General features: G+C 39.0%; 1 protein-coding gene across 1 annotated transcript in view; it reads left to right on the top strand.

Annotated features, from left to right (window-relative positions):
• The window catches only part of SLC22A15 (solute carrier family 22 member 15), a 46,312-nt gene that overhangs the window by 6,067 nt on the left and 12,560 nt on the right, over positions 1-27,685 (top strand). Inside the window, exons 2-10 of the mRNA XM_065845166.2 lie at positions 9,231-9,443; positions 15,552-15,684; positions 16,693-16,857; positions 17,855-17,984; positions 19,783-19,998; positions 22,005-22,145; positions 22,932-23,017; positions 25,024-25,144; positions 26,100-26,172. Coding sequence (XP_065701238.1) covers positions 9,231-9,443; positions 15,552-15,684; positions 16,693-16,857; positions 17,855-17,984; positions 19,783-19,998; positions 22,005-22,145; positions 22,932-23,017; positions 25,024-25,144; positions 26,100-26,172 — 1,278 coding nt within the window. The remainder of the gene's footprint in view (positions 1-9,230; positions 9,444-15,551; positions 15,685-16,692; positions 16,858-17,854; positions 17,985-19,782; positions 19,999-22,004; positions 22,146-22,931; positions 23,018-25,023; positions 25,145-26,099; positions 26,173-27,685) is intronic.

Genomic DNA, 27,685 nt, shown 5'->3' on the forward strand with positions numbered 1-27,685 from the left:
CTAAATGAAGACCAACCCTACCATTTGCTCCAGTTGGGTGCAGGTAGCCTTTAAAACAAAAGAAGTAGCTCTTTGGTCACACGTTACATTTCATTTCATTGACTTAGGTGCTCACCAAGAGTTCTTGGTCCTTTAGTGGCCATTTGTAAATAAAACATAGGTGCCAGAAGAAATATAATCAAGACTCAGTATGGTATGTCTTTCTGTAACTACTTCTTTCAGATCCTTATCTGTTCCTTAAAAGAAATATTCATTTATCTATCCTGATATTACAGTTATAGCCTTAAAAACATGAATGCAGCTGATGCAGACATTGCACTGTATTCTGCAGAAAGCCTGAAATAACAATGCAGAGTTGTGACAGCTTCATTAGCAGTGGGGTCCTTAACTCTCAGATACAATGCAGAAGTCTAAATTCTAGTAACTGCTTCCTTGCCAGTTAATTTAAAATAGCTAACTTGCTATATTTTTTTCTAAAAATAATCCTAAATGGAAGGAAGTTATGAATACCTTATCAGCTGCCCGAATTTCCATCGTCCCTGAAAATATGTTCTGTCTTAATCCAAACCAGTGCATCATCCATCTAGCTAAGGTTTAAATTTGTGCTTGTATGCAGAGGAAAAATATGATCAAAGCAAGCTTGAGGTATGGAAGAAACATGAGGTGTAACTTTGAGACCTTCACTTCTTTACCTGCGTCTGAACTGCAAAACAGATGTAATTTAGTTCATATTTTGGTGGATCTTAAATGTCATTCACAATTGCTGGGTCTTCTTGTACTTCTAATATCACTGCATTCACTGTGACACTGAAACCACATGTATGTGACACATCTAGTTAGCTGTTGCAGTTTAATTTACAAGGCAGACTTCAGTTTCTGCGCAGTTCAGTCCTAGAAGATGCCTGTTCAATGTGCTGTTGTAAAGACCTTAACAGAATAATTGCTGATGGGCATAGCAAGAAGCATGAGTTCTGGCAGAAGCACGGAGCGATAGACATTCTGAAGGCCTAGCAACAGAGGGAAGGAAGCAAATTGTTCTGCCTATTTACATTGGAAAGAAAACAAACAAAAAATCCCAAACAACAACGAAAAAGCACAAACAAAACTTTTTTTTTTTAAAGTGAAGGCTTCATGATATGTGAAGAGTGAAGTTGTCAGAAGGACCTCTCGCTGGGGTTCTTTAGTTGTGGCTGAATGCCTTGCTTTTGCAATGTCTTTTTAACAACTGGAAATGGAAGGTGCCTGGGAGGCACTGTGTCAGCAGTGATGGGCATCTTGATAGGAAGTATGGGTAAAACAAATGGGGAGGTGTTTTCAGATTATTAACAAAAAGTTACGTTATATAAAATATTTTTGTAATGGAATGATATTTGGATTCAGTTGGAACTGAAGCAATCCTATCTTCTGTTCTTAATTGAGATGGCTTTCAGCCTGAAAAACTCTTGTCATGATCCATCCATCCAGTTTATTCTCTGAGCACCCTCAGAAGTTGAGCCTTGGAGTCAACAGGCATAATTCTACTGGATAGCAAAGATTATGGATTAAAAATATTTGTACTATGACACATTATCTCACTTTCCTTCTTCCCTGCCCAAGTGTACACACAGTCTCTAACTTCCTGTGTTTTTTAAGCAATAAATTACCTGTATTTTTCCACTAGCAAGCCGCATCATCAAAGCTCTCCTCACTAACATTTCCTCAATTTTAGAGACTCTAATTGCCTTTTCTCTCAGGTGGTAAAACTGGTAGATGTGTAACTGAACTTGGAATAATTGTTTCCAACTGTTGCTCTTTATTTCTGACCAAAATAAGGTTTTGTGCTCTGAAATGCCTTTTTTTTTTTTTTTTTTTTTAACTGGATTAGTTAATACAACTTATTCTACTTCTAGGTAATGTAGTCCTTCACATGCGTTGTTTGCATTAAGTAAAACCTCTGCTTGCTTTTTGCAGGTACCAGTCCAGTGGGACTGGAGTCTCTCTGGAGCAATAGCATCTAGGATTTTAGGTCTTGTCTGTTTACAGTATAATCTCTGACTAAGGTTGGGGCCTAACCTGGTTAAACACTGTATTTGTGTTCTCCTGGTCATTTTCCTATTTCTGGTGGGCCTGGTGGGAAAGGGTTTTAAGAACTTGCCTTGGAAGGCACAATGAAGCTTTTGAGATCCTCAGGTAAGGAAAGCTGAAGAGAGTTGTCTGTATAGCTTATTCCAGCTTTCTGTTTGTGGTATGCTGTGCAGTTATTGGTGTCTTCAAAATATGTAAAGACCAGAGCTTTTCAATCTCTTTGAATTTGCGGACACCCCTACAGATGTTAAATCCTTGTGTGGGTGAGTTTAAGACTGCTGACAGCTTTGTGGTTTGTAATTATTTTTCCCAGAACTTTAAGAAGTAATTCAGGGACTTCTGGGTCTGTAGGCTGTAAGTTGAAAATCACTGGTTTAGCAAATTCCACCACAAAACTGGAAAGAAATTGTTCTTTCTTTTCTGGTGCATCACGTGGCTCTGAAATAGCAGTAAACCCGAGACTTTTTTAAATTAAAAAAAACCAAACAAAACAAAACAAAACCAAAAACAAACGTGAACAAAACACAAGTAGTTCCAATTGCTTATCCTCAAGCAAGTCCTTAAAATTAATAAAGGTATGAGAGCAGCTTATAAAAATGTCAGTGTCTTTTAGTCTGGATACTTAAATAGCATGAACTTCTGAAGTAATCAGTGTATGTGTTTATTGCATCTTTTTACCAAGTTAAATGCTTTAATTGTTTGATAGCAAGGAAGTCCAGGCACAACCAAGACTGTGCTCTTCTCATAGTCTTAGCAGAACTTCTGTGAGATAGGATGCTAACCCAATATTCTTTGGCAGTGTCCCAAATCAGTATGCTAAGGTGAGAACTTCAGTCTCTTATGATACTGGCTGGGACTCAGATGTGTTGATAGCCAAAGCAGACTGGAAGATATAAAGAGGAGCAAGGGTGAAGTGCCAACAAAAGAATAATTATGCTTGTGGAAGGAGAGCTAAACACTGCCTGATACTTGTCAGCCCACAATTCCTGCTGTTTTTTACTAGCAGTTGCAGTTTTTTCCTTCATGTTATCCTACAGTGCCATTAAGACAGCTCAGTCCTGTGCTGGTTTATAGTCTGTTCATAAATTGATATAGGAACTTATGGCACTTTTTAGCTTGATTTTGTAAGTTCTTTATGTAAAAAGAGGGGAATGACACTTTTGATGTGGCATTGATGAAACACTATAGCTGGTGTTCAGTTGGAGACTCTTGGCACATGATTGCACATTAATGTAATTTAACTTTCTTGAATATTCCCGTGCAAGCAGAGGTAGGATTTATAGTACTTATCATAATTTTGATTCTGGTTTATTGGCTTGGTTCTCCAAGTTACCAGTGTGTGGGCATTTTTGGCAGAAAGAAACCAGAAGTTTACTTGTAGATATTTTAATAAGGTGCCTGCCTTTTGTTTTTAAAGGCAGAAAAATAATTCTGCCAACTTCCTTATTGATGTTCAGAGTCCTGTAAACTGATGATGTGAATGTGACTTAATTTCCCTTGCTCACGGTGATACAGTTGTAGTACTGCCAAGTCCTGTCCCAACCTTCTGAGGTGCAGTATATAGGTCAATGCTAGCTAAGTATGTTTGCCTTTCTTGAGTGTTGTTGCATGTAGTCTAACATACTACAGAAATGCAAATGCTTTAGGCTATACTGCCTGAAGCAGTTCTGGACTCACGTTTTCAGTCTACCAGCATGAAGTCAGCTGCTGCACAGTTTAAATATACAGGAAAACTTCTGTTAATTTCTGTCACTGAACTCTCTGCTTTGTAGGGCAAAGCAGGGAGTTTTGGTGGTGTACTTTGTAATGTACCAGAAGCTTTGTAGCACATGCTTCTCTGTTCTAGGTCTCTAGAAAATTTCAGGTCTCCTTAGTATCACATGCATTGCCTGTATCTCTGATGTTATTTTAAAGAAAAAATTGTATTTATGGTCACTTTTAATGTTTCTGTGGTAGTAGCACACTAGGTGTGTTCGTTTAGTCAAAAGACTGGTATACCACAGTAGTCATGCTGAGCACTCTTCAGTCCTGTAAGTTGTTTCATCTGTCCTTGAGCAAACCAAACAGATAGCTATCTTGCAAGATTTTGCTTCAATACGAGACTGACAGCTGACTTCTTAACGGCAAACTCATTATTTGTATCTATAGCACTGTGGAAAAATCCAGCTTCCAGAAGTCATAGCAATCTGTCTTTTGATGATAAATTTTCTTGTTTGTGTATTATGGTGTTTGGAAGAACAGGATGGTGGAAGAAGTAGAATCATCCAGTGCTGTTGGCATCATTTGATGAAATATGCATATTCACAATTAAACTTACTCATGTGATCTTTTGTGAAGAGTGCTGTTTTGTTCTTGGACAACCCTTTGTGGAACTTTGTTTTGACTTTCCTTTGTCACTGACTGCATTCCACTCTGTTTTACTCTCCACTTACACAGTCTGTCTCCAGACATACCATCTGTCCTGGGTTCATTCACAATAACTGAGAAATCGTAAATGGTATCAATTTACCTAGAAATACTGGATCTCTAGGATGTCACAAGTGGAAAAAGTCCAAGACTGAAAGTACTTCACTGAATTTTGCTGGTAAAGATCACGTCTGCATGTTGGCAGAAAAAGGGTAGATTCATTTGTTGTGATAGACTACAAAATACTTATTAAAGTGACTTGAGCACCTAGATGAGTGTTCTATCTATAGGTGCAGTCCTATCACCAAAGCTATAAGTGGTTTTGTCATCATTAGGTGGTCAGGAGTACACGTACAAGGCTACTATCTGGTCTGTCTTTGCAGAGAGCTTGTACAAGGAAGTTATTTGCTCTTGAGACTCAAACACTTGCCTATGATGATAGGATGTAAAGCAGGCCTTGTCCGTGCATGTGCTATTTGGTGGCAGCAATCTCCTGACTACCTGGCACGCGCACTGGCTGGCCAGTCTGAGCAGAAGGGGTACCAAACCCTTACCACTGCCATTGCCCATCAAAATGATACTGAGCGTGAAACAGAGCTCAGGGTGTGTGTTTGGATGTTTAGAACAGAGAAGAAGGGGAAGCTGAAGGGCCTTTTTCCACAAACCTGTAGGAAATGAGGCTCTGAGCATTGTGGTGTACTGTACAGTGTTGGATTTTATTGTAGATGTTGAAGAGTTTCTAGGATAAAGTTATGTATGGGTTTGGACAGACTTTAGACTTTTTTTCTGTGGGCTCTGGAGGCCTTCATCTTAAGGTCAAAAAACTCTAAATTGAGCAGGTTTTCTCAGTTTCTTTACAGAAACCCGAAATTCTTTCAAAATACGTGTTGACTGTGTGGTTACACAGGTAATGATCAACAGTGGTCGCATTCTTAAGGGGGAATATCTCTTATCCGTGTGGGGTTGAGGTTAAGTGTTAGACTGTGTTCTTCTGCACATGGTGATTCTTTGCTTTGTAACTACAACGTAGCTTTTCCTTGTTTCTTATGGTGTTCTCTCTCTTACTGTGGTACCTAGAGGGGAAAGAGACTTTGGTAGAAGAGCATATTGTCAGCAGCATGCAATAATTGTGCATCAGGAAGATGTTTTAGGGCTTTTCTACACAGGAGAGTTATTGAAGGGAAAAAATAATGTGAATTTAAAGACAGATCACTCTTTTGAAATAACTCAGCAGATGAGATTGTCAGTCTTTCAAAAATAAGGTGGCCCTCCAGCTCTTCAGCTGCTTGTCATGGGTTCAGGAGAAATTACTCTAATCCTAAAATGTAACCATCTCTTTGTCATAGGCATCTACCAGAGCAAGGTTATTTGTTGTTCTTTCTTAATTTCTGTCTTTTCTCAAAGTGCAGTTTTAATGTTTCTGTATTTGAAAGGTCAGAAGTTAGTGGCTTACTCTTTATTTGCTCAGCAGTGAATGCTTCAGCTGATACTTATCTAGAATGACCAGGCTGGTTGTGAATTGCTAACAAGCTGATTAAAAAAGTTGAAAGCACTTCTTAGTGGAATTTAAGTCTTGCCTTTGTTTTTCATTTGTGCCTCATAATGGGTAAATTATGAGGTCTCAAATAGCTTCTTACATTATTTTTGTGTATCTTCATTATACACAAATGAAACTATTTAAGTTCTTCCCCTGCCTTGCTAGTCTTATTAGAGATTTCACATTTTTCTTGGAAGTAATTTATTATGAAAATGAACACAAAAAAATGCTGGTGTAAGACATTCCAGGCATTTCTATTAATATTAAAGTTAATTTCAAAACTTTTAATGGAATAGCTATAAATGACTAACTAAAATTCCTTCTACTTAGCAGAGAAAATGAAAGTTTGATTATTAAGATGTTGCCCTTTAATAAATCTCCTTACACCATTGACTTCTAATCTAGACAATTCTAAAATTTTAACTGAGAATCTAAACAAACAGGAGAAACTTAAGCAAAACTAACAAAACTCTAAGCATTTCATTAACAGAGATTATGAGCTGCTAACTCCTGCCCTTGTGCTTGGTGTTCATTTTGATTAATACAGATCAGTGCAGGGAATTCGGTAGGGAACTGTTAACATCCATGTAGAGCCAGTTAAAATGTTTTATGAATACAAAATATACATTAAAAGACACAAATTTGATTTGTACTATATGGGTTGAAGAAACTAAAATGCTTTGTTTTCCACAGTGCATATCATGTAGCCATTTTATACCTTACAAATTTGTTATATAATATTTCTATTCTGATTTGATAGCATTTTATATTGACGACTAGTCTGCACAAGTATGTTATTGCTAAGTGCAAGCATTTAGAATTCTTAAGGGGGGAATTTCTAGATTTACTAACAGAAACCCCTGCCTTTTATTTGAATGTTTAAACCTGTATTCTGAATTTCTTTTAAGCTTGGAGTTTACTTTGTCATGTTTAAGACTACTTATAGGAAACATTTCTGGTCTTCAGAAGTGTAAACAAATTGGGGAGGGATGTTTTGTGGGTTTAGGTTTTGTTTAGGTTTTGCAATGAAATGAAGAAGGTTTAACATACCTGTTACTCAAATACAAGGCAGGTGATCACTAGGAAAACAGTCTTGTGGCAGCAGTGACTCCAGTCAACGTGAATATAGAACAATACTATTTGATAACATCAAACCATGTCTCCATCTTTCAACTGATCTGTTGAATCAGAAAAATGTGTGAAGTGTTTGTATCTTTGATATCCTTCCTTGCTGCATCCACTAGGATGCTTAAGTCTGTTTTTTGTTGTGTTTTTTTTTTTTTTTTTTTCAATTGAGAAAATATCTGTGGTGTTTCTCTGTGTTCCTGCAATCACTTATATTTTGTCTTAGCTTTCTGTAGCTGAGGTGGGTTTCACCTAGAACAAAAATGAAAGCATTATGCTTTTTCTCTAAGCCAAATGCCTTGAGGATTTAATTTCCTGTGCTATTTCAAAAGTATGTTCATGATTTCACAATACAAAAGCAAAGATGTTATCACTTAGTCCTGACATGAAATTGAGCCAGAGTACAGGGATGCACCACAGTTCATGACCAGTAATTCTTATTTCTCAGTAATTTCAGACTGTTCTTGAGAGTACTATATCCATACGTCCCTAGCAACATGGCCACTCAGCATTTTAACACCTTTTTCCTCATGTAATCTTAGTCATTGCTTTCTTTTGCAGACGAGGTCTTTTACTTATCTAGAAGTTGTTCTTTAGCTTCAACAATAGCATAGCTAAAAAGTTATAGTGCTTCTTCCAAGTTTTCTATTAAAAAATGGAAAGAGAATGATTTGTGAAGTATTTATTTACCTCCTGTGACTACAGTAGCAGTTTATCATGTAGAATGCAAAAAGGAGCTAATGGGAAGAGGGTTTATGTGTTGATTTAACTGTAATTCTCATTTAGATCTGGATGTAATTCTGGCTGCTCAGCTGTTGTACAGAGCAGAATAGGATTACCTGGTGTGGCTTGCATCAGAATTCAGGGATCCTCAGACTTCTTTTTTTGTGTGGTCTTCTCAGTTTTGAGAATTTTGTGTAGCAGGCTTTTGAGAGAGCACATGTCCTGTGGTTACATTTTTCCCAGGAAAATACAGAGGAGATACTGGGAGCAGAGCAAGGACTGTATTCAGGAGGTATCTGAAGTGGGGGCTGAGGAATTGAGTGGCATGGCTGAAGTGTGGTGTTGTTTTTTGTTTGTTTAGTTGTTTTTTTTGTTGTTTTTTGTTTGGGTTTTTTGTTTGTTTTTTAAATGGAAAAAAGTAGGCAGGAGAAGCAACAGGACAGGATCATCTTTTTTTTTTTTTTTTTTTTTTGGTCAGAAACTACTGTGCTCAGTTACTGTTCCTCAGTGAGGGCTTGAGACAAAAGGCAGTTTTATTTGGAGAGTGAGGGTCTTTGTGTTGTTACCAGCAACTGTTTCTGTGTCAGAGTTTGTTGTCTCTGTCTTCGGTTGCAGAACACGTGACGCTTCTGTGTTCAAAAACCATGGGATTTTTTTAGATGGAGTTGCAGTGTAGGTTGTTAAAGTGGTGGCCTGTGAAGGTTCTTGTGAGCAAGCAGTAGTGACACAGCTCTAGGTCAGGCTTGAAACATCTGAGTTTTCAGCAGTTTTATTTATTCTTTACTAAAAAAGAAGTCAGCTGTTAATAATTGTATTGAGACTTTGTCTGTGTGTAAGTGTGTCGATATATCAAAATGTGTATGTACATTCACATATGAGCCTTGTGTCTCTTTAAGAGTAAAAAGATTAAAAAATGGGAAGGAATTAATTGTGGTAGAACTGGGAAGATTAGATAGTAAAGAGTGAAGAGGAGATGCGCTCCAAATAACAGGTTGGAGGAACGAACAACACAAGTGGAGAGATAAGGTATAGTAGAGTAATATACTTCCATTAAACAGTAGTTTTATTTTGTCTCCTTAGTACTGCAACAAGTTTTCATGCATCCAGGATATATGTGTGTCTGTTGGGGGGATTGGGCTCTCTGACTGAGGAAAGGGTGTCAGAAGGGGAACTTCTTTCAAATAATCAAAAGAAGTTGAAGCTGTGGTTCTTTAGTACCTGGTATTTGGTAGATGGGGGCTATACATAGCATCTTGTAGTGGTAGAAAGCAAATATAAAATAGGATTTATTTTTTTTAATACTGATTTGATCCAACTGCAGAGGAAACATTGCTTGAAAATGTTTAGCATCTCTGTCTCTTGTTTTTCGTTCCAGCTCTATGTAGCCACTGAAGCCATCCTCATTGCATTGGTGGGTGCGACACCTCCTTACCATTGGGATCTCCAAGAGCTCTCAGCTAATCAGAGCCATAGCAACCAGTCCGCAAGTGAGCAGAGAGCTTTTGGGCAATGGCTTCTGACCGCCAATGGCAGTGAGATGCGTAAGCACGTACACTTCAGCAGCAGCTTCACATCCATAGTCTCTGAGGTAAGTCTGAAATGTGTTTTGTTGTCTCGTGTCTGAGTGCTAAATTTTATTGGGTCAGTTGTGAGGGGCTGGATGTACTGCTCCTTTCTCCTATATTAATGTGTGTTTTGATTAGCAAATAAACAAGTGCTGCCTCCAGGCGGAGAACATGTAGGCTATTAATATCTGTTCTGGCAACAGAAACTAGCTTTATTTTGCTATGCAGATCTTGACCAAAATTCTGCTTCAAAACTTCACACCTTTTCCATGTGAAAATTGCGTTGAATCCTGTAACCTGGTTCCACAACTGAGCTGGAATCATGTCATTCATTGTACTAATGTGCTGAAAATCCTTTATGGACCCTGAGCTCTTTCTGGCCACCTCTTGTGATTCCCTTGCTAAGATCAAGTGCATGTAGTGAGTCTGTCAGGCAGTTAGTGAGCAGTGGAGGAACTGGAGAGAGAACGTGGCTTCTGCAGCCTTTGCAACTGCAGATATGAAGGAAGATATAAGCAGTGGGGAGTCAGGTGGACAAAGCAACTCCCCCCATTCTATTCCAAAACAAGCTTTAGCTTTATTGCTGTGGCCTCTGTTTTATCTTTGTTTGTGGTTTAGCCACAGTCCCTACAGAAATTATTCCAAACTCTGCACTGATATGTGCAACACCTGCCCTTCCTGGGGCTTTCACTATCTGTTAATGTCAAATTACAGAATCACAGAATGTTAGGGATTGGAAGGGACCTTGAAAGATCATCTAGTCCAATCCCCCTGCCAGAGCAAAAACACCTAGATGAGGTTACACAGGAATGTGTCCAGGCAGGTTTTGAATGTCTCCAGTGAAGGAGACTTCACAACCTCCCTGGGCAGCCTGTTCCAATGTTCTGTCACCCTCACTGTGAAGAAGTTTCTTCTCAAATTTAAGTGGAACCTCTTGTGTTCCAGTTTGAACCCATTACCCCTTCTCTTACCATTGGTTGTCACTAAGAAGAGCCTGGCTCCATCCTCATGACACTCACCCTTTATATATTTGTAAACATTAATAAGGTCACCCCTCAGTCTCCTCTTCTCCAAGTTAAAGAGATCCAGCTCCCTCAGTGTTTCCTCATAAGGGAGATGCTCCACTCCTTTAATCATCTTCATGGCTCTCCACTGGACTCTCTCCAGCAGTTCCCTGTCCTTCTTCAACTGAGGGGCCCAGAACTGAACACAATATTCTAGATGGGGTCTCACCAGGGCAGAGTAGAGTGGAAGGAGAACCTCTCTCGACCTATGAACCACTGCCCTTCTAATACACCCCAGGATGCCATTGGCCTTCCTGGCCACAAGGGCACAGTGCTGGCTCATGGTCATCCTGCTGTCCACCAGGACCCCCAGGTCCCTTTCCCCTACACTGCTTTCTAACAGGTTGTTCCCCAACTTCTGCTAGAACCTGGGGTTGTTCCTGCCCAGATACAAGACCCTACACTTGCCCTTGTTATATTTCATTAAATTTTTCCCTGCCCAACTCTCCAGCCTGTCCAGGTCTCGCTGGATGGCGGCACAGCCTTCTGGTGTGTCAGCCACTCCTCCCAGCTTGGTGTCATCAGCAAACTTGCTGACAGTGCACTCTGTTCCCTCATCCAAGTCATTGATGAATATATTGAATAATACTGGTCTCAGTACTGCTCTTCGAGGCACTCTACTAGATACAGGCCTCCAACTAGACTCCGCCCTACTGACCATGACTCTCTGGCTTCTTTCCTTCAGCCAGATCCCAGCTCACCTCACTACCTGATAGTCCAGACTGCACTCCCTCAGTTTAGTTGTGAGAATGCTATGGGAGACTGTGTAAAATGTTGAGGTAGACCACATCCACTGCTTTGCCATCATCTATCCACCTTGTTATGTCCTCATAAAAGGCTATGAAGCTGGTCAAGCATGACTTTCCCCTTGGTGAAGCCATGTTGTCTGCCCCTAATGACCCTCTTATCCCTGATATGCCTTGAGATGGGACCAAGGATAAGTTGTTCCATAACTTTCCCAGGGATGGAAGTGAGGCTGACCGGTCTATAGTTACCTGGGTCCTCCTTCTTGCCCTTTTTGAAGACTGGAGTGACATTTGCTTTCCTCCAGTCCTCAGGCACCTCTCCCATTCCCCACGATGTAGAAAAGATGATGGAGAGTGGCCTAGCAATTATTTCAGCCAGCTCCCTCAGCATCTGCAGGTGCATCCCATCTGGACCCATGGATTTATGGATGTCCAGATTGCTTAATTGCTCCCTAACCCAGTCCTCATCAACCAAGGCAGACTCCTCCGTTGTCCTGCCTTCCTCTGGGGCCTCAGGGGTACAGGGCTCCTCAGGACAGCCTCCCGCAGAGTAGACAGAGACAATAGAAGGCCTTCAGTAACTCTACCTTCTCTGTATCTTCTGTTACCAGGGCACACACCTCATTTGTCAGTGGGCCTACATTGCCTCTGGTGTTAGTTTTATCTGCCATGTATTTGAAAAAGCTCTTTCTGTTTTCCTTGACCCCTCTCGCCAGGTTTAATTCTAAGGAGGCCTTAGCTTTCCTAGTTGCCTCCCTACATCCTCTGACAGTAGCCTTATATTCTTCCCAAGTGGTCAGCCCCTCCTTCCACAATCTCTAAGCTTTCCTCTTCCACTTAAACAGGGAACTGCTGGGTAAGTTCAACCATGCACGTCTCCTGGTTCAAGAGCCCTATTTAAGTGCATCTGTTACAAGACCTGAATTTTAGAGTTTTAGAGTTGAGTCAAGTGTAGTACCCTTTGATAATTCATGGCTATTGTCCAGAGGTGTTAATGCTATCTGAATTAGTCCTGTAAGCACCTAACTTCATTGGCTCTGAGCATCTTAATAAAAACTACCAACTTTGGAATAGTATCAAGCAGTTGTGTACAACAGGCGTTGTTTCTTATTCCAGTAATAAAAAGGATATGAGTACTTACGCTACTATTTAAATTAAAATCCTAATGGACAGTTTTTTAAACATTATTTACAGTTCAGTAGAATTTTAAAACTTTCTCTGGGCTTGTTCTCTTTTGCTTTTTGATTTTATCCAAGAATCTTCTGTTGCTTTAAACTTGACAAGTCAGACATGTTTGTGGAACCTAGCAGTGTGTTTTAGGACATAAATTTTATTAAGATTCTAGTGCTGTTTAGTTCAATAGGTAAGAAATGCAGCTAAAGAACTATGTTTACTTGAAAAATGTAGAACTAAAAAAACACCTCAAACTTCCCAGTAGATGTTTGTGTGTAAGATCTTGTTACTTCTCCCATTTCCCACTGTTAAAATACTGGTTTTATTCAAAATTTGTTAGCTGAGTGTGTGCTATGTTTTGAAGTTATGTACTAAATACAAAGGTTTTAGTGAAGTTGCACATATGAGAGATCTCATCACTGGCTAATTTCATTACTGATGTGTAAAGAAGCTTTTTCTACATTTGAGGAGGATGTTTTTGATGCTTATCTTGTAGTATCACTTACTAATACAATGAATTTACACTGAAGAATATTCTGATGTAAAAAAAAAATGATTTATGAATATCAAGCATACATACGTAACATGCTTTATGTACAAGAGGAAAGCCTTGAGACCTTTAAAGGGCTTCTTGGCTGTTGAGATTAATTTGCAGAACAAATTTGCTTTGCAACCAAATCATCCCTTAGTTCATGAATGGGAAGCATCTAATGTCACTGAGTTTCAGTGTTGGCAGCATTTTTTAGTTTTTATACCAAAAGTTAGGGCATAATTCTTATAGCTCTTATCAAAGAAACTGGCTATGTTGTTTCAAGATAAAATTAATCTCATATGCTATTATTATACAAATTATTTTTCTGGGAATTGTTTTTAAAATCTAGAGAAGCTTGAAAAGCTGATTTGTGGTCACATGATTAGTTTTAGAATTGAATTTTATCAGTCTTGATGCTTTATGGGCACATAACTTACCATAGTGGTAAACACCTCACCATTAAAGTGACAATTCAAAATGAAGCATATACTGTGAGTGAGCAAGTTATTTTCTTGGAGCTTCTGAATGATTTTTTTTTTCTTTGTTTTTTTGTTAGCTCGCTAATCTTGGTGGGGTTTAATTGCATGGCTCTGTTCTCATGGTGAAGTAGTTTATAACTGAGCTTTGAAATAATATAAGCTTTGCTAGAAAGGATGTCTAATGGGATTTTGGCAGAAAAAAAGAAGATTATGAGGAGAAGATTAGTGTGTTATTGCAGGGATAATGACATAATCACCAACTTTACCAGCACAGGAAGGAAAGTTGGGTGTCACTAAAGGAAAACATTGTCTTGAGAAGCAAGAGGTGTAGAAAAAGAAAAAAATACAAGATGTGGAGTTTTCGTAAAAGGAAATAACTTTTGAACAGTGAGAGCATGGCGTATTTTCATTCTGCAGTTTTGTGGAGGCGAAAAAATTCCTCCCAGGTTCAACCTGAGACATTAAGTTTGTAACAATGTGTCATTTGAAGATCAGGTTTGTGTTTGGAATTGAGAAGATCTGGAAGTGACACAAAGTACTGTGGCAGGATGCAAACCCCCCTCTCTCCCCCTCCCTCCTTCAGTATGGAAGGAGTAGGCACATCTCCCTCTCTCTCTGCTACTTGAGGCTAACAGCTTCTTTTGTTTGGCCCCAGAGCACCCTGGCCAGGGCCATTAGGAGAAGGGAGTGCTGAGGCGCCAGTGAGCCAGTGAGCCGCTGGGCACCTGCGGCCAGTGTGGGGGATGTTTGGAGGCTTCAGGGGCACCCCACAGCCAGTGTGGGGGTGCAGAGAAGCTTCTGGAATGCCTACAGTCAGATCTGATCAGCCTATATAAAAAATGGGATTCTCGTCGAGACTCTGCCCATTGTCGCAGGTCTCTCGGAGCACGAGCGAGATGCTGCCGCTGAGAGCCACACCCCCCCCCCGGGATGGAGACTCCGCTTGCCTTGCTGCCACGGGTGTGAGTAAAACTTCTTCTAGCAGGATTGCGAGTGTATTTAGACTTTCTGCGCACATATGCATGTGCAACTTTCCGTGCTCAATATGAGCACGTGTAAAATTAATCCTCACATAATTGCGGGTGTATTTTCCTCCTGTGCTTCCACATAAGCACGTGTAACTTTCCATGCACATTTGCACGTGTAACTTTCCGTGCTCAGCACGAGCACGTCTAAATTATTTCCTCGCACAATCGCGAGTGTGTTTTCCTCCCGTGCTTCCACATAAGCACATGTAATATTCCGTGCACATTTGTACGTGTAAGTAAATTAACCCTCGCAGGATTACGAGTGTACACTTTCCGTGCTCACTACGAGTACGTGTATCTCTTTAAAAATAATCCCACACCGTGTTCAGGCAAGTGTGTGCTCCTCCCGGACTCAGACGGCTCCGGCATTGTTTTGGTGAACCATGTGCATGCACTCTGTGGACCGCCTGTTGTATTAGTTGCTGCCCCTTAATAATTTTCCTTATCTGATATCCGAACCTGTATTTAAGTCACTTTTGGAGTGCTAAAACCCTGTTTCTCACCGGTTTAATAGAAGTTGTTTTGGACCCTGTTGTCCCTTGAACTAACCTCGAGGTGCCTCCGTGACAAGTACACTGCAAAAAAGATGAGTATTTGCAATACCAGAAAACCTGTCTAATGCTACCAAAGTGTTTCTTAGTGACAAGGCAGTTCATAAGGAGGAGCATATGCAGGATTATCTTTGGACATAAACCACAATTTCTGTTTTTGCATAGTGTTCCTACATAGTACAGTGACATATGTCAAGAAGTAGGAATGAGTCTATTTAAGCTAATAGATTCATGTGAGAGAAGGCAATAGAGAGGAGAGTGGGAGATGGCTGCAAAAATTGCAGTATTCTGAGGGATCAGTACTTGATTCCAGAGTCAAAGACTACACATGATTTGGGGGAACTCTGCAATTGGTTAGTACCACCTTGTGAGTTTGGGAGACAACAGTTGTGTTTTGGTGACTATCTGATGACACTGAATATGATGTTTAGCAGGTTTTATGCAAAGTTTGATCTTTCTTTATATTATGTGTCAGCCCCTCCAATGGTTAGCTGTTGGAGCTGTTGGCTTCTGGTTAATTTGCCTGTTTGTTTTTTGTTTGTTTTTTCCCCCACCCAGTGGTTTTTAATTGGAAACACCTCGTACAAAGTCAGTGCTGCCAGTTCTTTCTACTTCAGTGGTGTGTTTGTTGGAGCAATCTCCTTTGGCCAGCTTTCAGATCGCTTTGGGAGGAAGAAAGTCTATCTCACAGGTAACCACTGCCACCTAACAAAATGAATGAAGTGGAGGTGGTGTGTCTCTGAAGATCAGTGGCAAGAGCCCAGTTTCTGCTAAGAGCTTGATATGCAGCAGTGAATCACATGCTATAATTTTATTTTTTTTCCTTCCAGTATACTTCAGGAATATAAGTAGGGACAATAAATTAATATTTGACAGTTCAATCACCATCTGAATATCTGAGAGGTGTTCTGGATTTAGGAATCATGCCGTAAGGGCTAACATACATGTCATGCTTGTGGGATCTCTACAGGATGCAATTAATATTTCTAGTAATTTGTTGTCAGTGCTCTTACATGTTTAACCTGATACAAATTTATTGCACCTTTTATCTCACATCTGCATGATTTAATTTTTATGTATTTATGATCCTCATCGTGTTTTAAAGCTCATGGGCTTTTTTTGCTGTTCCTAGATAAAACAACATTTGGAACTTCATATTTTGTATATGAGTTTATGAAGTTGAGTGTCAGTGGATGAGCATGTACAATTAAAAAGCGGATTATTTTTTTAAAGAAACCACCTCATTCAAAGCAGATAAAGGTGGGCCTGCTAGGCAGTGCAAACTCCCCTTGTACCGTCCCCTGGTAACATTTCTCTTCTCTAGTTTGTACAAATTACTTTCCAAGAATGACAGGAGATATTTGGTGTTGTATTTAATCTGTGGCTTCTATATGGGGATAAATATCAAGCCATTTTAACTGGAGCCAGACAATAGTTCTGAGTACATGAAAAAAATTGCCTACCAGGAACTGAATTTGAAGGTTTAGTATGGCAAATTATGTATCAGAAGCCACTCCTTTTTTGTGTCCCCCCCCTTTATGATGTTGACCTTAGGAACTTAAATTTCTGCCTAAACCTGTGGTGTTGACTGTGATTACTTGGGAGAGATGCCACTGAGCATCAAGTAAAGTTACTGATAAATGATTCTGTTTTTCGTTAGGTAGTCTTCTGAAATGAAACATCTTGCCTTGTTTTCCAGGTTTTGCTCTTGACATCTTGTTTGCCATTGCAAATGGACTCTCACCCTCATATGAATTCTTTGCCATCTCTCGCTTCTTGGTAGGGATGATGAATGGTGGGATGTCACTGGTAGCCTTTGTTCTACTGAATGAGTGTGTGGGTACTGCCTACTGGGCGTTAGCAGGTAAAGTATGAGTGCCAGTGTCTATATTTTCAGAATTTATAGATTTCAGTCCTCACGCCAAAGCTAACACCATAGCAGTTGTGAATTTAACTCTGCTTGAGTGTTTGTGTGACCCCAGTCTTTGAGCCCTGCTTTGTTTAATATGAACCTTAGACAAGTGCAGTAGGTAAATTGGGGCCATTTATATTTCTGCTTCACTCAAGTTGACAAAGGTCCATTGAAGCATCCCCTGTGAATGTTACACAGCTAAATACTCATCTATGGTTCATGATAGCTGGACTCTGTCCATCAACATTTTGGACTAAACAGAGCTTAGTGTTTGTATGTATGAAAGTTATCTATGAATTCTTTCATTCCTGGCAGTTCTCAAAAAGAAATTAAAAGTCTTTTTATATAATAGGAAGACGAGACAACTATTGTTTATATGTTAAAAGTTGTCCCATGTGGTAATCAACCTTAGAACCAAACATACAGATGCCCTTAACTGCCTTGGTTGCTGGTGTTGAAACTGTCCTTCAGATATGTTGTGTATACATCATTCTATTACAGCTCTGGGGCCTGACTGTGACAAGTGCCAAAGAAGTGCTATGCCAAGACCTTTAAATCAGGGTATCTTGCAAATCGTGAAAGCTACTAATGAATACTATATATTCCTTAGAATATCAGTTTTCCAATGGTTTGTGGTGTTTATTTTGACACGTAGAAAGCTGAAACATTTTTGGAATTATGAGACTTAATTGTTCATGAGGTGTTGGTGGGTGAGGAGTATGTAAAATGCTGCTTCCTGGGCTTGTATTTATCTTTGCCATCAGATGTAATACTTCTCCCCTGCATGGGTGAAGAACAGAATGTTCTTAGTCAAATAGCTGTGGTTTCACCTGTATGACTGCCTGAATTTTTCTTAAATAAAGTGTTAGTTTCTGTCTGATCCCATGTGTTGAGAGTTACTAATGTTCTTTAAAGGAGTGATAATGTTTTGCTTTTAATTGTATTTTAGGATCTATTGGTGGCTTGTTCTTTGCTGTGGGAATTGCCCAGTATGCTTTATTAGGCTACTTTATTCGTTCCTGGAGGACTTTGGCTGTTGTGGTTAACATGGAGGGAACAGTCGTCTTTCTTCTCTCTCTGTAAGTTATATTTCAAACTGAGTTTTGTCAATAAAGATGTCATAAATAAGAAAAGAAAAAAAAAAAACCACCATCACCACCAAAAATAAAATAAAATTAAAAACAAACAAAACCAACAACACCCCCCCCCCCCATGACCAACAAACCCAACAGCTAAGTCAAGGTGCTTTGCTAGAATGGTATGAAATGGTGTAACTAAGGTATTTCTCTCACCACACCATGTTCTGTGCTTTCTTAAATAGCAGTGCTGCAGTATTTGAGAATGTAAGTGTACATTGTACTGTATATGCATTGTTACTGTAGACGGGAACAGCCTCTAGAGTGGTATAGAAGTGGCATACTATTCTTTAGCTGGTATATCTAGATGATCTAGAGTGTTGTCTGGTATGCTACAAGAGACCATATATACATACAAAATTATGCAGAAATTTTTTGTCATTATGTGATAACAAGATGTTTTTCTTAAAATTGTGCTTACACAGAAGGAACACCATAAAAATTGCTTGCACATAGTCTTAAAGGTGACATGAAAAATAAAAAATAGGCAGCTTCCTTTTATTTTTCTGATGTGAATAGGAAGAAGGCTTCTTTGTTAAGGTAGTAAGGGTTTTATGTTTGTGCACTTCAGCACTGAAAGCTGTATGATGCATCATGCTCTTCTTTTCTTATTTACTCCCTGACAACAGAATCTCAATAACTGAAAGGAAGTAACTTTAGCTGCTGTTTAAAGTTAAAGCTTTTTTTCCTTCCAACATCTATTTAACTTCAGTAAAAGCTTTTTGGATAAAGCTCTTTGCTGAGGAGTCAGCATATAGTTTCAAAGGAAGCATCAGAATTCAAGGGAAGTTCTTGGAGGCTGTTCATGAGGTGAGGACCAGAAATGGCACTTCTGATATTTCAAAACTTAAAGTGGTATTTGGGGCCTTTGGGAAAGTTTTAACTTTTGGATTGAGCTGTGCCATTTTTTGAAGTGCTTTATGCTTGGGACTTCAGAGCTGTGCTCAGAGCCATATCTTACTGTAATAAAGGATTTTTTTTTTATTCCAACCTTCACACTGCCTTCCTCCATCATTGCTTAGAAATTACTCTGTGCAGGAAATGCCGTCTTTTTTTTATTATGGGGAAGAAAATGTATTTCTTTCTAAGCTCTTATTTTATAAAACCACAGAATTGCTTTCATTTAGATTTAAAGGGAAAATGTCACTTCTGGTCAGAGGCAAAAATTTTAAAAAGCTTCTGGCAAAAGACTAAAGTTTGAATTATTTTGGGGAATCTGAAAGTAATACAAGAAGACTTGTTTTGTAGACTGTGTTGGAGTTATAGAGCTATCAAGTGAACAGTGCACATGGGGAGCAAGAACATGACCTTTTCACAGCCTCTGCCTTCCTGTCTACAGGAGAGGATTTGGGAAAAAGTTGGAAAATGAGAAACAGAAGGCAACTAGTTAGTGTTACAAAAACATCCTGTGGTAACTTATAGTAATGTGATGCCTCCTTATTTCTGAATTCTCTGAAGAGGGAGCCCTAATGATACTGTAATTTGTAGTGTTGTGTGTATTTGTATGTGTGTGTATATGCATATACTCAGTATAATTTCTTAGTATCTAAATTACATATGACTTATGTTCCCTTTCCTTTCAACATGCTTTGTCTCTGTTTCAGTAAGTGAATTCTATGCCTGAAGGGTTGTTAGAAAAATTATTTGTTACAGTGAAATGTATTTCAGCCTTATTTCCATAGACAAGTCCAGCCTTTTGGAAGAGAAAACCCCTGAAGCTGTTTGTGTCTCTGTGTTTCAGATTCATTCCAGAGTCCCCACGCTGGCTCTATTCACAGGGGCGGCTGAATGAAGCAGAAGATGCCCTCTACCTCATTGCGAAGAGGAACCGCAAGCAAAAGTGCACTTTTTCATTAAAACTCCCAGCAGAGAGGAGCTCCAGAGAGACTGGCAGCTTCTTGGATCTGTTCCGATATAAGATTCTCTTGGGACGCACTTTGATCATGATGTTTACCTGGTACTTGAAATAATTTGTATGCCCAGCTGTGCTACTGTTGCTTCTTCAAGTCTGAGAGAGAATATGTTGCTGAGAATTGGCTTATCCTGCAGATTGTACTTAGTCTCAGCCTGTGCTACTAGGGACACGGTACCTAAAAAGAATCCTCGTATTATAGTATTTCTTCAGTACATTTGTAACGTGAAACCGTTTTTATAATCTAGTTCTGAGGGGTTTTTATCTTTGAATTTTTCATGCTTTTTAAGTCTCAGTTTAGTTGAGAACTATCTTCCTTTCTGATCCTCAAAGGTTGCTGAGATTAGTGAGACAGTCCCCCTCTTTGGCCCGATGCTGTGTGTCAGTACTTTCAGTCACATGGATTATTCTTTTTTTTGTGTGTAGGGAGCCCATTAACATGTGGGTGGCCTACTCCATCTAGTGTACGTTTATTTTCTTAAGAAGAAGTTCTGCCAGTTCTAGCCTTTGCTGTAGTAAGGGCCAGAAACCCATGATGGAACATGGAGCAGGAACTACCTCTAGTCACTAGCAGAAATTTAACTCTCCAAAAGTGCCTGTTTTGTTTCAGGTAGCTCTGCTAGCCCTGAGGTCTTTTGCTGCCACTTTGAAATAAACCTTATGTATGACATGGTATGTGAGTCCTCTGGCATTACTGTTCATACAGTTGCTTGTATAATGCATATGTTTGGGGAAGATGTGTTGATTAACACAAGAACAAATGGCATTACTGTGTCAGACAACACAAAACTGATTTTCTGTTGCTTTTCCAAATGCTTACTGCAGAATAGTTGATTTTTCTATTCCTTAAATGAGTGTTGCTGATTTCCTGCAGAATGAATTAGTGACCTGTTCCTTTCCACTCTGCAAAGAAGTCAGCCAGTCAGGGTTACAAAAGAAAAGTAAAAAAAACCCCAGAATCGGAGAATAAATAAATGTGGGCTAGGGTGTAAAACTTAAAAGAAGACAGAAATGACATCTCAACTGTTTGAGAACGGGTTTACACACAGTTGGAAAAGTATGGACTAAAGTGAAACCCGATGAGAAATTATGTCTTTGTCCTTTTCATTTTTAAGTCAAATAACGTAATTATAGTAATATTTTAACATTATCCTGGTTTGTGCACATTCTTCTTAAGCATAGTCTTAATTTTCACTGAGTAATAAGTCAGGAATTGGGTCTGTGCAGAGACAAGATGGTTTCTTTACCTACAAAGCATCTGTTGAGGGTTTGATTGTGGGGTGACAATAAAACCGTGGCAGATATTTTGCTAAACTCCTCTCCCCTCCCTTCCTCCTTTTGCCCCTCCCTCCTCCCCCTTCCCACTAAGGACAGGCAACTGGGAGAGAAAGAGGGACAGAGAGAAGAGAGTTGGAAAAATTAAGTGTTTTACTAATGCTGCTAATAAAAATAGAGAAAATAATACGAAATATACAAAACTAATTTTGAAAGTCCCGGCAACTGCTCTGGCAGATGAAGTGCCAGCACCTGAAAGTCCTGGACTGGACTCTGCAGCCAACCAGAACTGGATTCAGTCTGTCACTAGCCCTCAGTTTGCAGGGACAACTCGCAAGGTCCTCTCCTAATGTTGCCCATAAGGAAAAGGGACGAGATCCTTGTAATCTCCCACTTTTGTGTGAAGTATCAGGTGAATGGGATGGTATACTCAGTTGGTCAGTTTCAGTCACTACTTTTCCTTACCCCTCTTGCGGGATGTACATCCATACTTATCAGTTCAGCAACCTTGCATACCATTGCTATGTCTACCAAACCATGTATTTGGCTTTCAGGAAAGCACAGTTAGTAAGACGACTTTAGCTGACAGGGAAATTCACTAAAAGAGAAACTTGTTTTTAACAAAACCAGGACAGCATCCTACACTTACAGCAAAGCATTTTAGATCTATCTTCTGAAACACTAAATATAGTTTATAGTGTATTGTGGCAGACCAGTGCTTTGATTTGGCAGGCAAAACAGCAGTTCTGATTTTACTGTTTTTCTGTCTTTTGCAGGTTTGTGTGCAGTTTGGTTTACTATGGTCTTACCCTTAATGTGGGTGACTTAGGTGGAAGTATTTATGCCAATTTAGCCCTTTCAGGGTTGATAGAAATCCCAGCATACCCAGTCTGTATTTACTTGATTAACCAAAAATGGTAAGTATGAAATTTATTAACCTGTTCAGGGTTGGGCTTTGTTGTAGTTTTTATCAAAGATAGGTTTCCTGTATATTGCATCTCCTAGCTTGTATCTGTTGCGTGGGGCTTCCTGCTTCAGTGTTGCTACTTCATGATGTTTTCCTGGGAAATGCATTTTTATTTGAAAGTGCCAATTGGTACATCATTACTTCAAATAACAACAGTTTAACAACTTCTCAGTAGCTCACTTACTAATGAGCTATCTAAATCTGGCTCAGAGGTGAGGCTGATCTATGTCAATCAAACCTGGCTGTGCTGACTCCATGCTAACACAAGATGTCATTCTTCCTACCTCTGTTGTATAATCCCCGCTCTCACTGCTATGTCAAAGATATTGCAACTAAACTCAACCAAAGCCGTCATGTGGTTTTGTGTTATACTCACTACGTGCACTGGTATGTTAGAGCTGTTGATTCATATATTTCAACTTTTCCTGAGCCATGATTCTCTGGACAATATCTTCTACTTTTTGTAGAATTCACCTCCCAGTTACAAATGTGCACGCACGGTGGAAAGCAAATCGAAACCCTAGAAATTGTCAGCCACTGCATAAAGGCTTCTTGGTGTTCATTTTGTTAAGAGTGCAGTAGAAGCTTGTTAAAAACAGTGTGAGAAGAAGTGTTTGAGAGATAACATTCAGAATTTCCAACTGCAAATAAAGAGGCAATGTGAATTTAGAGGACTCATTGCTCTGGGAACTACAGATCTAATGCAGAATAAAGCTTTGTTATCCTTGCACATCAGGTTTGGTCGGAAGCGAACACTGAGTGCTTTTCTGTTCCTGGGAGGACTGGCTTGTCTTATTGTCATGTTTCTTCCTAAAAAGAAAGGTAAATGCTTCCTTTTGTTTCTGGAGTACATGATAAGAAGCTGTAAACATGGCATCCTGCACACTAAGGATTTGGTGGGTGTCAATAATGTAGGCTCATACCACATGCGAGTCTCAATTTTTGAAGCCAAAGAAGGTAATTTTTGAAAAGGATAAGTAGCAACCTTCCGAAGACCTTAAGGAAGGCTTGTTATAAAGGCTTGGGTTTGAATGTTTGTTTTTGGATTCTGCTACTTACCTCTGATCACATCAGTCATTCCTTTCTAGTGTTTCTGACTTAATCCCAAAGAACGAGGTTTCTTGGGGTATCTGTTAGCCAAATGATATGTCAGTGTAAGTAGTACCCATGGAACTTGTACCTGTCTCTCCTAGTGAAAGGCTCTGTAATGCTCAAGGCTACGTGATTGTGGTGTTAGTAATATGGCCACATAACTTGTAGCTCAGAGAACATTCTGAAAATTTTCTGAAGCAAGGGGTCTTTGAGAAATGTGAAATGAAATGTGTTTTTTGTTAAGACACACTAATGGTAATCTCTTCATTTTCAGATGTTTTTCAAAATGATAGAAACAAAATTGCACAGTGAGCAATTTTTCCTTTGAAAACTAGGTACAGAAATTCATGTCAGCTTGTAAGATTTGTGCCTGTGTAACACCTGTCATAAGGAGAGAAGGTGCTTCAAACATTTGAAGCATGGTTCAAAAAGATTAAACATGTAAGATGACAGTATGCATAAGTTGCTCTAGATGACAGTGAATACAATAGGTAGAACTTGTTTTTTAAGAGGTGCAACTGAAACCTCCAAAAGTGTTCCAGATGCTAGAGCCCAGATGCTGAGATATTGTGATTAGGCTGGTACCAGTCATCAAGTAGTGCTTGCATATCAGTCCAAGTAAAACATGCAAAAAGATTTTTTTCAGAGGCCAGAACTGTCAGACCTCAGGACATCATCTGTGTGCTGAACTGCCCAAGTCAGGCAGGAGCAAAATACCTTAGGAAGTGAGGTGGGTGACTGGCCAGAAGCAAGCACCTGCTTCTACTGCCTTGAACAAATCATGCTCAGTAATGACTTATGCTGTAGCCTTCCTTGGCAGGTGTTTAATGTGTGTTCTGATATGCCTGGCATAAGTGAATAAGCACTGGCCATTCTGACAAAACTGAGCTAAATGGGATATTTGGTATAGTTCTTTACAGCACCTTCCTGTCTTTTGTTTTTCTTCCAAAGTTAATAGTTGGAAGCCTGTTTTTATACTGTGGAATTGACACTGAACAGGGCTCTTGTCACTAAAAAACTCGCTTACTTTTGAAAAATGTAGCAATTATTCTTCAACTTATCAAGAGAACTAGTTTAGTATTTTATTAGTGATAGACTCAAAAATGATCTTTTGTTTCAGCTTTCACTATGTTTATAGGATTTTTATCTTAAGTTTCTAAATTTGATGTTCTAGTAGAGCTGTAATGCGGGATTTTAATGCATTAAAGGTGTTGCTTATTGTAACACTGAGGACCGGGAAAGGAAAACTCAGTTGCTATTTTTTTCTGGTATTGAGAAATAGTTCCATTCCATAATCTCAGGGACTGTTCAGTCATTTCTGTTGGATTATATTTAATTGAATGGAAACAACTTTGGGCTAGTAGCAAGTCTGCCATGAATTTAAAATCCTTTTTTTTTTTTTTCAGTGTGTTAAATGCAGAATTTTCCTCTTTGTGCAAATTTGGTTGCACAGATAAAGGTAATAAGTATTTAGACAGAGAATATAAATTATGATGGATGATTTCTGACATTGCTGCCTAAAAGAAGGCTCCTTGAATTCTCTTGAGTTTTGAGAGTTCTCCTGAAAATACAGATTACCTCTGACAAATACTGTCCTTTAATGGAAAAATGCTCAGCTGTCATAACAGATTCTTCAGTAGGTTCCTTTTCACTCCATGCTATTGTGTGGTTAAAATAATTACGGAGATGTATTTGAATGCTTGAAAGCCTTAAAAGGGTCACATTTTCTCTATCAGATACTGGAGTGTTTGCAGTAGTGAATAGTCGCTCTCTGTCTTTGCTGGGGAAACTGACAATCAGTGCTGCATTTAACATTGTCTACATCTACACGTCAGAACTTTATCCCACAGTGATCAGGTAATACAAATTAATTTTAAGGTCTTGATTTTTCTGGTTCCCTTACCTGATCACCTTTTACTTCTCTGTTACTTCTTTCTTTTAACTATAGTTTTTCATTTGAGATTTTCAGTTATTATGTGATTATCTGTAGGTTTATATGCTAAATTTCTTCCTTTATTTGGTTCTCATTTCCTCCATTGTTTCTCCATTGCAGTGCTCTCCTCAGACTAACCATATTCTTTATGCAACAATAAAATAGTCCTTTGGTATTTGGTATGCTCACAGCCCTCTCCACTCAATGCTGTTGCTGTGTTTTGGTTTGTTTTTTTTTTTTGTTTTTTTTTTTTTTTTAAATTAGTGATATCTGTAACTTTTTCAGTGCTTTATAAACCATACAACTCTATTAAAACATTCATACTTGCTTAACCAGCAACACTGAAGATGACTGCTCAATAGTAAGCTTTGTAAATGTAACTTGATGCTTCATAGGCCATATGTAAGCAACAGTAATGTTTCACTCAGTAGAGGCAGAAGTACCCCCTGCTTGTGCTGTCAGAGCAGATAAAAACATCTATCTTATGCTTGCAATTTTTAATAGATATTTTAACTGGTGAAACTATACTGTGATGTTTTTCATGGGTGGGCAAATCTGCTGACAAACATGATTTGGATAAAGGAACTTAGCCAAAGTTTCAGGCAGACACAAGATGTGTTAACTGAAATCACACTTTTTTCCACCTTTTTATATATGTATGTTTGTTAGGATTCTGAATGTGCAGGTGTTTTTTGCTTATCTTTAAACACAAAGCATATGTATTAATTCCTGTTTAGGGATATTTCCAGTTACATTTGACTTTGCCAGTTAATGTGGTCTGGATTATGACTGAGATTTTTGGGTTTTCCTTGCTCAATGACGTTTTTCTAGTTGTAATTTCTCCTGTGCAAATGTCACTGATTATTTTTGTTTTCTTAGGAATGTTGGAATGGGTGCCTGCTCCATGTTTTCCCGTGTTGGTGGAATCATTGCACCTTTCGTCCCCTCATTGGTTTGTCTGAACTTCTCACTGTTATGTATATCTTTGTTTGTGGCTCTGATGTATCAGAGGCTTACAGAGGTGGGAATATTTTGGATAAATTATGTATATAAGATATGAATATTGCATGTCTTAACAGTATTGTGGTAGGCCAAAGGCATTGCAATATAATCTGTGTGATTAGACAAAAATTTGGTGTCATTTAGCTCAGAAGGTGTTTTAGCCCTGTAAGAATTTTGAGATTTAGCCAGTGGACTTCAGCAGTATAGCGATTTCAGAATACCAAGGTAGTGATACCCAATTTTAAATGCTAAGCAAACAATAGCAAAAATCTCATGTGATTAAAAGATCTATTGCATCAAGATTAAGTATGTGGGCTCAATAAGTTGGTTTTTTTTTGACAATAAATCAGTTTTACCATCAGTGCCATGGAATATTCATGGATTATAATTATCAGCAGGGTGGTTTATCTTTGAATGAAGGTGATGATACACTGGCAAGGCTTTTGAGCACAAACTTCACAGCAGTCTATCGAGGCAAAGAGAAATTCTGAAGAATGAAACATGCTCTATGTTCATAGACTTGTGTGTATGCAGGTAAAAGAGTGTGCCAGTTTTTCACATAAACTACTTGCTGGGGTCAAGTAACAATTCCTTTAATATAGTAGATTTCATCTGGGATGACTTTCCCATCTGCCATTTGCCATCTTGTTATGTCAAGCAGAGGGCTTGCAAAAGGGCACATGAGCACAGTGAGCCTTTTAATCTGCAGAATGAAACTCTGGGTAGGTGAGAGTGTGAGCACCTCTGGGATACAACAGGCAAAGCTAAGACTGGTGTAGGTCTCCCAGGTAGCTTTAATAGGCAGTTTTTATGTAGCAGTTGGGACATTCATTATGTTGTATCAAGCGCTGCAAATCTTGGATCATCAGCTTTGAATGGGTCCCATGAAAGTGCAACTAGCTCTGCTTAAATAACGAATGAACATTAATTTGAGGGAAGAATTTTTGTGTTTTGGAATTTCTTCAACTAATTTAATGTGTTTTCAGTATCTTTTGTCTGGGTATCTTACAAAAGAGGGGAGAATGCAAAAAAATAATTGCTGAGATAGATTAAATATTGCTCTTCTATTTGATCACAGCCTGTTATTTTATCAATTTAGAATTGCTCTTTACTATACAAAGTGAGTTTTTGAAACAAACAGCGAAGCTCTTCCCTGTTTGTGGTTTTTTTTTTTAAATGAGTCTGCTTCATTGGTCACCTGAGAGTGAAAGTACACATTTTGGAGCTATTTTGTAGATGACTCATATTTTTGCACACACCTTCTCCCAGTGTAGTTTTGCTTGTAACAAGCCATGTGGAAACAGGGACAGGCATCAAAAGAGGAATATAAACATTGCTTAGGCTCTCAGGGGTAATGACAGAAAGGGAAAAGCTCACTTGAAGCTAAAACTAGCAAGGAGTTTAAATAGGGATTCCATCAGCTGAAGAAAATGTAGAGAAAATATTTAGTCCATTGTTGAATG

Source organism: Patagioenas fasciata, chromosome 1, assembly GCF_037038585.1.
Source record: "Patagioenas fasciata isolate bPatFas1 chromosome 1, bPatFas1.hap1, whole genome shotgun sequence".
NCBI lineage: Eukaryota > Metazoa > Chordata > Aves > Columbiformes > Columbidae > Patagioenas > Patagioenas fasciata.